Source organism: Sapajus apella, unplaced genomic scaffold (assembly GCF_009761245.1).
Source record: "Sapajus apella isolate SASKATOON/1434 unplaced genomic scaffold, GSC_monkey_1.0 scaffold100, whole genome shotgun sequence".
Taxonomy (NCBI): domain Eukaryota; kingdom Metazoa; phylum Chordata; class Mammalia; order Primates; family Cebidae; genus Sapajus; species Sapajus apella.
Genome location: NW_022437040.1, coordinates 3,476,254 through 3,484,763, shown reverse-complemented (window position 1 = coordinate 3,484,763; position 8,510 = coordinate 3,476,254). Strand labels below are relative to the sequence as shown.

General features: G+C 45.3%; 1 protein-coding gene across 4 annotated transcripts in view; it reads left to right on the top strand.

Annotated features, from left to right (window-relative positions):
- The window catches only part of GATA3 (GATA binding protein 3), a 29,946-nt gene extending 27,899 nt beyond the window's left edge, over window positions 1-2,047 (top strand). For 2 of the 4 annotated variants that reach the window (XM_032258140.1, XM_032258139.1), the window contains exon 6: window positions 593-2,047. In XM_032258140.1, coding sequence (XP_032114031.1) covers window positions 593-877 — 285 coding nt within the window. In that variant the 3' untranslated portion in view covers window positions 878-2,047. The remainder of the gene's footprint in view (window positions 1-592) is intronic. The other 2 variants (XM_032258142.1, XM_032258138.1) reach the window with 1 other exon arrangement.
- The last annotated feature ends 6,463 nt before the right edge of the window (window positions 2,048-8,510 follow it).

Sequence of the window (8,510 nt, the reverse complement as noted above, 5' to 3'; positions counted from 1 at the left end):
ACTCCGTCTCAAAACACAAAAAAAAAAAAAAAAAAAAAAAGAAAGGCATGGTTTCGTAACCTACAACCCTGCTACGTATACATTCTAGGGGAAGATTTTATGGCATCTTTCAAAGGCCAGGTAGAAGAGGGGCAACCAAGAATCACTCAGTAGAGCAGTACAGTTCTCATTTCTTCAAGGCAGACAGCCTTAAACACCTAGAGGTGGATGACCTGGGCAGTGCTTCTCAAGTTCTAAAGCAGATTCATCAGAGCAGACAAAATGGTATTTCCCTCTTGAAGATTCTTCACTACCTCCATTCTTATGAAATAGTCTAAGGAAGTTCTACAAAAGTAAGACAAGTGAATTCTATTTTCATTACCAGACATACAATCATACTAGGTGGGTCTCTAATCTGGTAACTGCACGTGTTTTAGTTCTTCAGTCCCTGGGAAAGAGACAGGAGAAGGTGCGAGGGAGGAAGGGGCTGGCTGAAATGGAAACAGATCCCCGATCGGGGCCCCCAGTGGAACCCGTGTCGGTGTACGAGAGCCTGTGCATTTCAGAGGCAGAAAAAAGTAAAAAAAAAAAAAAAAAATTGATCTTTGTTTAGATTAACAGACCCCTGACTATGAAGAAGGAAGGCATCCAGACCAGAAACCGAAAAATGTCTAGCAAATCCAAAAAGTGCAAAAAAGTGCATGATTCGCTGGAGGACTTCCCCAAGAACAGCTCGTTCAACCCAGCTGCCCTCTCCAGACACATGTCCTCCCTGAGCCACATCTCACCCTTCAGCCACTCCAGCCACATGCTGACCACGCCCACGCCGATGCACCCGCCATCCAGCCTGTCCTTCGGACCTCACCATCCCTCCAGTATGGTTACCGCCATGGGTTAGAGCCCTGCTTGAGGCTCACAGGGCCCCCAGAGAGAGTCCCTGCAGCCCACTTCGACTTGCATTTTTGCAGGAGCAGAATCATGAAGCCTAAACGCGATGGATACATGTTTTTGAAGGCAGAAAGCGAAATTATGTTTGCCACTTTGCAAAGGAGCTCACTGTGGTGTCTGTGTTCCAACCACTGAATCTGGACCCCATCTGTGAATAAGCCATTCTGACTCATATCCCCTATTTAACAGGGTCTCTAGTGCTGTGAAAAAAATGCTGAACATTGCATATAACTTATATTGTAAGAAATACTGTACATTTGAGGAAGACTTTATTGCATCTGGGTAGCTGTAGGGCATGAAGGATGCCAAGAAGTTTAAGGAACATGGGGGAAACAGAGTGTGGAAATTAAGAAGAAGCTAGGTCTGATATCCAAATGGACAAACTGCCAGTTTTCTTTCCTGTCACTGGCCACAGTTGTTTGATGCATTAAAAGAAAAAAAAAAAAAAAGAAAAAAGAAAAAAAAAGAAAAAAGTTGTAGGCGAATCATTCGTTCAAAGCTGTTGGCCTCTGCAAAGGAGATACCAGTTCTGGGCAATCAGTGTTACCATTCACCAATTGCCATTGAGGGTTTCAGAGAGCCCTTTTCTAGGCCTACATGCTTTGTGAACAAGTCCCTGTAATTGTTGTTTGTATGTATAATTCAAAGCACCAAAATAAGAAAAGATGTAGATTTATTTCATCATATTATACAGACTGAATTGTACAAATTTATTTACTGCTAGTCTTAAGAACTGCTTTCTTTCATTTGTTTGTTTCAATACTTCCTTCTCTCTCAATTTTTGGTTGAATAAACTAGATGACATTCAGTTGGCCTAAGGTGGTTGTGCTCGGAGGGTTTCTTGTTTCTTTTCCGTTTTGCTTTTGGATGATATTTATTAAATAGCTTCTAGAGTCCGCGGCATCTGTCTTGTCCCTGTCCCCGCAGCCTGTGCTGATGGTAGCAGTGTATGAGCTACCGACGTGCATGTCAGCGACCCCGGCCGGACCGGCCACGTCTTCCAAGCAGCCCGGCTGCCATCCGCCCTGTCGTGTTCTGTGTTAGTGATCACTGCCTTGAATACAGTCTGTTGGAATAATATTATAAGAATAATAATAAAGTTAAAATATTTTAAAACAACAAAATGACATCGTATCCACATGGTGGCCGAGCTCTTCTAGAATCTGGTAGCTCTAGCTGTTTTCAGAGAAAGGAGTTAAAGAAACAGCAACCAGACATGTTAAGTGATTCACTAGGAGCTGATGTTAACCCCAGAGGGTCAACGTCTATTTTGGGGGAAATGGGGTATGTGGAGTTCTACACGCGGTCTGGAGGAATTTATCCTGGGGATGGAGTGACATCTGGGGTCCCCTAGTGAGTGGCAGCGTGCCTTCCTGCTCTCCTCCTGCCCTCAAAGGAGGAGTGGGAAAATTTCCACGCTGAGATTCACAGGCACAAACTGCAGCTGATGGGTTCCTCGAGGTTCCCTTTGAGATGGAAACGAGCCGGCTGCTCTCGTGTTCATTTCTGTTTTGCTTTTCCACTGTTTAACCGAATAGCACCACAGTGAAGGGATTATTGGAATGTTTTCAAAACACAAAATAACCATCTTGTAACTTCTGCTGTGTAGTTTTCTTTCCCTGTCCACGGAATGTGTCTCTGTTAATCGTCTCTGCTCTATCTTAGCAAATATTTTAAACCTAAAGCTAGATGTTGAAATAAAGGTAGAGCATTGCTGAGATGCAAATGGAGCTCTCTCTGGCTCCTCATTAATGACTTACCACTTGAACGTTGTTTCTAATTACTTTTGAAAACACGAAAGGAAAGAATCGCTGCTGGCCCTGGTAAACTTGGGAGGTTTTGGCATGCAGTCCCAATGTCTCAAAGTTTGCCACCGCTTTGCTTCATGAACAGATTTGAGTTCATGCCCTTTCACCTTAAGAACAGGGAGTTCAAATTCTTGACATTCTTAGGGCTGGACAAGGGGCGGGGGACACGTGGAAAATCCCATAATACCTCAGCTACGTTTTGTTCTGTTTTAGGTACATTTCATCCCATTCCTTCTTCAAAGAAATGTCATTTCATTGTTGTGGGCATTGATTGAACCTTCTAAGATGTTTCTAGCTGATGATGCAACAGCTTTAAAATATAAATAAATATATATATATATATATATATATGATAACAGTGATTTAGTTTCTCTTTTTTTTTTTCTTTGAGATGGAGTCTGGCTCTGTCCCCCAGGCTGAAGTGCAGTGGCGCGACCTTGGCTTACTGCACCCTCTACATCCTGGGTTCAAGCGATTCTCCTGCCTCAGCCTCTCAAATAGCTGGGACTACAGGTGCCTGCCACCACTCCCAGCTAACTTTTGCATTTTTGGTAGAGGTGGGGTTTCACCATGTCAGCCAGGTTGGTCTGGAACTCCTGACTTCAAATGATCCACCTGCCTCGGTCTCCCAAAGTGCTGGGATAACAGGAGTGAGCCACCGCGCCCGGCCAACTCACTTTCTTCTTTAGAATATTATGTATTTTCATGGCCAGAATGGTTTTGTTCTTTTTTTCAAAAATAAAAGACACAGTAGAAGAGCAATACTAAAGAGGGTTTAATCTAGAAAAGTAGAACAAGATTGCAGATCTAAAATATTGCTAAAATATTTTTTAGTAAATTGTATTCCTACTTTCCAATCTGTGTTGCTTCACTTTTGAAATTGTTGTATTAGCACATCTGTAGGAGAATATTTGAGAAATATGTGAGTTTTTTTTTTTTTTGAAAAATAACAGGATTTGTATTTGAGAAATATATGGGTTTTTCTTTTTTTGGAAAATATCTGAGGATTTGGGTTATTTCTTTAAAAACATTTAAAAAGCCAACATAATAGAAAAAAATTACATAGGAATTGAAGAGTTTTGCTGTTTGTAAACTCGTCTATAATGCTTTTGGATTTAAGCACTTTTTCATTTATTCAACAAATACCCACGTGTCTAAGTTGACCTTTGTTTTTTTTTAAACATTTTTTTAAAAGCAGATCAGGAAATAGAGAAATCAAGACTCCAGTGATGTCATTCTTACTTTGTGACATTTACATTGTTGTTCCCCTTTAAAATGAACTGCGTAAACTGTGGTGAGTTTCTCACTGGGCCTCTGGGTTAGTCCCTAAGCAGACAGGTTGTGATGGAACTAGGGTTACCCAGAGCTCGCCTTCTGAGATCAGTGTTTGCTTTCTAAACCTTTCTAAGGTCTTAAACTTGATTTTAAAGAGTACTCCTCATCACAAGACTTCATTTTGGTATTTCATAAGTTTGGAAGTGTGTAAAGGAGTAGATTATTTCCAGGTACCGCATATGTGACTCAAGTTTGGTGAAACACCTGTTCCCCAAATTCAAACCTGCAAATGCCAGTGCAATCCCTTGCCTGTCTTGGATGTTTTCCTCTTCATGGTAAATTACATTTTGGAGATGGAAAGGCATTATTACTCCATTTTCTCTTGTTCCATTCCCTTGTCCACATCCCCAACCCCAAATCCACCCCTAGAGACTAGAGCCATTTTTGTGGTCTTGCCTGGACAGAGGACATTGGTGAGTCTTCTGCGATTTCCAAGCTAAGGAGAGATTAAAAGACCAAAAGAAAACATTTCGACAATGGCCTATAATTTTATCCACAGCACAAAAATTCTAGCTGTCATCTCAATCAGCAGAGCAACACGCCAACACTCTTTGCCCGTGAAAATCAAGCAGACTTCTGGAAAACGTCTTTATTTTTCTTTGTACCATCTAGCTCAAGCAGATTTGGATTTGACTTGTCCTATCCCTTGCAAAGAACCCAGGAAGGAGAAAACCCTGGAATTCTGAGACACTCATTGATCATTTGAACATTTTGTGAACTGCTGTCCCAGGAGTCTGGAGGGCTTTGTTCTTGGCTGTGCTGCCAGGTGACAGAACGATGTGAAGCTAACTGATTTCTCTGGCAGTAGGCTTCTTATCTGTGTAATTAGACGAGATACTCTCCAAGAGTCACTGGAGATTTTCTTTTAAGAACAACTTGTCTGAGGAAAAGAGTCTTTGCATCCCCAGCCACATTTTGTATGTGTGTGTGCGTGAGATGGAGTCTCACTGTGTTGCCCAGGCTGGAGTGCAGTGGCACAATCTTGGCTCACTGCAACCTCCGCCTCCTGGGTTCAAGCAATTCTTGTGCCTCAGCTTCCAGCATAGCTGGGATTACTGGCATTCACTGCCATGCCCGGCTAATTTTTGTATCTTTAGTAGAGATGGAGTTTCACCACATTGGCCAGGCTGGTCTCAAACCCCTGGTCTCAAGTGATCCGCTCATTTCGGCCTCCCAAAGTGCTGGGATTACAGACGTGAGCCACCACAACTGGCCCATAATTTTGACCAGGGTATTTGAAAAGCCTGAAGGGAGAGTAGCCCATTAAATATTCCAGATGGGGGCGGGGTGCGGTGGCTCATGCCTAATCCTAACACTTTGGGAGGCTGAGGCAGGTGGATCACCTGAGGTCAGGGGTTTGAGACCAACCTGGGCAACATGGGGAAATCCTGTTTCTACTAAAAATACAAAAACTAGCCAGAGGTGATGGGACATGCTTGTAATCCCAGCTACTCAGGAGGCTGAGGCAGGAGAATCGCTTGAAGACAGGAGGTGGAGATTGCAGTGGGCAAGATCCTGCTACAGCACTCTAGCATGGGCCACAGAGTGAGGCTTTGTCGCTCCCCCCCCCCAAAAAAAAGATTCCAGATGGGCTGGGGAAAGTTCCACTTCTATCCATCCTTAGTGCTATCTCATTAGCTGCAAATTAACTTGTATTTGATGACTGTCAGCCCGGGAGAGGAGTCAGCGCCTCAGTCTTCGGAGTCTCTGCTCTCTCTGAAATGTGTCCAGGCTCCTCTCGAGCTGAATACACAGGACTTGCTTGTCCTGCTGAGTCTGGCAGCCTGGTTCATATTTCTCTCATCCATTGTGTAAAGAAATTCTGCCTGAATTGCTTACAGGCTATTCTAGGGCTATAGTCAGAGTCCAGTCTTCTTTTTTTTTGCTTTTCCCTGTTCTGTCTTCCTTTCTCTTTGGAGACGGGGATCAATGGAGGAAGTGGATCAGTGCTCAGAAACGCAGTTACTTTTAGGGTGCTCTGTTCGGGTCCTGGTGTCCCCGAGTCACTTCCTGACACGCCCTTGGGCTCCGGTGCAGGGGACCCTGGTCCATTAGCTACATTGTCTGTGGCGCATTTCTACAATCCCCTGTCATGTCTGTGTGCAGCTCGGCAGGCTGCACATTGGAGCGGGGATTTAGAGAGTGGGCCCTCGCCCCTCGCCCCTCCCCCCTCACAGGTCTCAAGCTAAACAAAAGTCATGCCGTAGAAAGCACTCATCTCATTTCTGCCTTTGGTGGCAGGGCTGGGTCCCCAGCAAGAGCCTGAAAGATGTGTCAACACCTGGAGGAGGCTTCGTGTTTGGGCCTCGCATTGTGTGACTCCAGGATGTTGTGTGGAGAACTGAGGCTCCCAGGACCAGGTCCTCATTCAGAGAACAGGTCTGAAGGGGACCCTGCTGCAGAGATTCAGTCTGTACAGTGCCCAAACCGCCGAGTGCTCTGCAAAGAAACCAGCCAGTCTGGTTTTGTTTTTGTTCTGAGCAGGTTGAGGGTGGGGTGCCTGTGAGCATAAGAAACTTCCAGAAAATCAAAGTTTTGTTTTCTTTCTTTTTTAAAAAAAATTATAAAATTTGCCAGGTGTGGTTGCTCACACCTGTAATCCCAGCACTTTGGGAGGCCGAGGTGGGTGGATCACAAAGTCAAGAGATCGAGACTATCCTGGTCAACAAGGTGAAACCCCGTCTCTATTAAAAATACAAAAATTAGCTGGGCCTGGTGGCGCGTGCCTGTAATCCCAGCTACTCGGGAGGCTGAGGCAGGAGAATTGCTTGAACCCAGGAGGCGGAGGTTGCAGTGAGCCGAGATCGCGCCATTGCACTCCAGCCTGGGTAACAAGAGTGAAACTCTGTCTCAAAAGAAAAAAATTATAAAATTAGTTAATAATTTATTGATCAAACTTGTAAAATACCAGACTGTTTTTTCAAAGAAGCGGAAGGGCTGGGTGTGGTGGCTCTCACCTGTAATCCCAGCACTTTGGGAGGGCAAGGTGGAAGGATCACCTGAGGTCGGGAGTTCCAGACCAGCCTGACCAACATAGTGAAACCCTGTCTCTAGTAAAAATATGAAAATTAGCCAGGTGTGATAGCATACACCTGCAGTTCCAGCTACTTGGGAGGCTGAGGCATGAGAATTATTTGAACTTGGGTGGCGGAGGTTGCTGTGAGTTGAGATCGTGCCACTGCACTCCAGCCAGGGTGACAGAGTGAGACTCTGCCTAATAAATAAAATAAAATAAAATAAAATAAATAAAAGAAGCAGAAGCCACAGTTTTTCTTCCTGCTGTTCAATTGGCCACACACAGTGCAGTCTTTGGAAGGGTTTATCCCGAATGCTGTTTTGAACCTGATGGCCTCTAAGGGTGGGGTTGGGGAGGTTTGGATATAGCATTTGTTTTTTTTTTTTTAGAGACAGGTTTTCACCATGTTGGTCAGGCTGCTCTCGAACTCCCGACCTCAGGTGATCCGCCTGCCTCAGCCTCCCAAAGTGCTGGGATTATAGGCGTAAGCCACTGTGCCCGGCCAGCATTTGTTTTTTGAGGGTCATTAAATATCCATCTCACGAACTGGAAGGGGTTGTTAAATAAAAACCACCTTGTAAACCGTGGCCACCCTCTCTCTCCTTACTGCTGGGGGAGTCTCTGTTCCACTTCATTGGGTCCATTAGGCTACAGTCATGCCAAGGACAGCCAGGGACTGCTTGAGCAGTGGCAACAGGTGGCTCACACTGCCCCACACCCGTCAGCAGCTTCCAAGGCAGCCTCCACCCATGGTCACGGCCAAGTCTGAGCAGACGCTGCTTGGCTTTCCTGCCATCGCCAACCTGATGATCCCCAGCCAGGAGCTCTGTGAGTTTCCCCCTCTCCAGGCAGACTGTTCCCATGTCAGGCACATGAGCTGGCCCGTCTTTGATAAACTGCAGACCCAAGTGTGTGAAGCCACCCTCTTCTTCAGTTTGAACATCGTTAGGCTCCCTTGTGGCAGAGTGACCTGAAGTGCCTTGACGCACGATGGGCCTCCAGTGGCAAATTCTCAGTTTTCCAGATTGGATTCACTCTTCTGAAAACCAGAACTCCAGACTCCTGACAACTGCACAGACCATGGGGCCGTCCTAGGGAATGGATTTGTTCAGTGTAACCCTTGGGACTAACTCAGCCTGGGCGATGAGAGGAATGCACCTGAGAAAATGGGCTGGGAGGCTGGCCTTGCAGAGCGCACAGAGGCCAGCAACCCAGGCTTGTAACACATCAAACTCCCAGCAAACGACAGCAGATGTTTCCATTGAGCATGCACTCAGTGCTGAACTCTTGGGAGGGACTTTCTTTTTTCCCTTTCTTTCCTTCCTTCCTCCCTTCCTTCCTTCCTTCCTTCCTTCCTTCCTTCCTTCCTTCCTTCCTTCCTTCCTTCCTTCCTTCCTTCCTTCCTTCCTTCCTTCCTTTCTTTC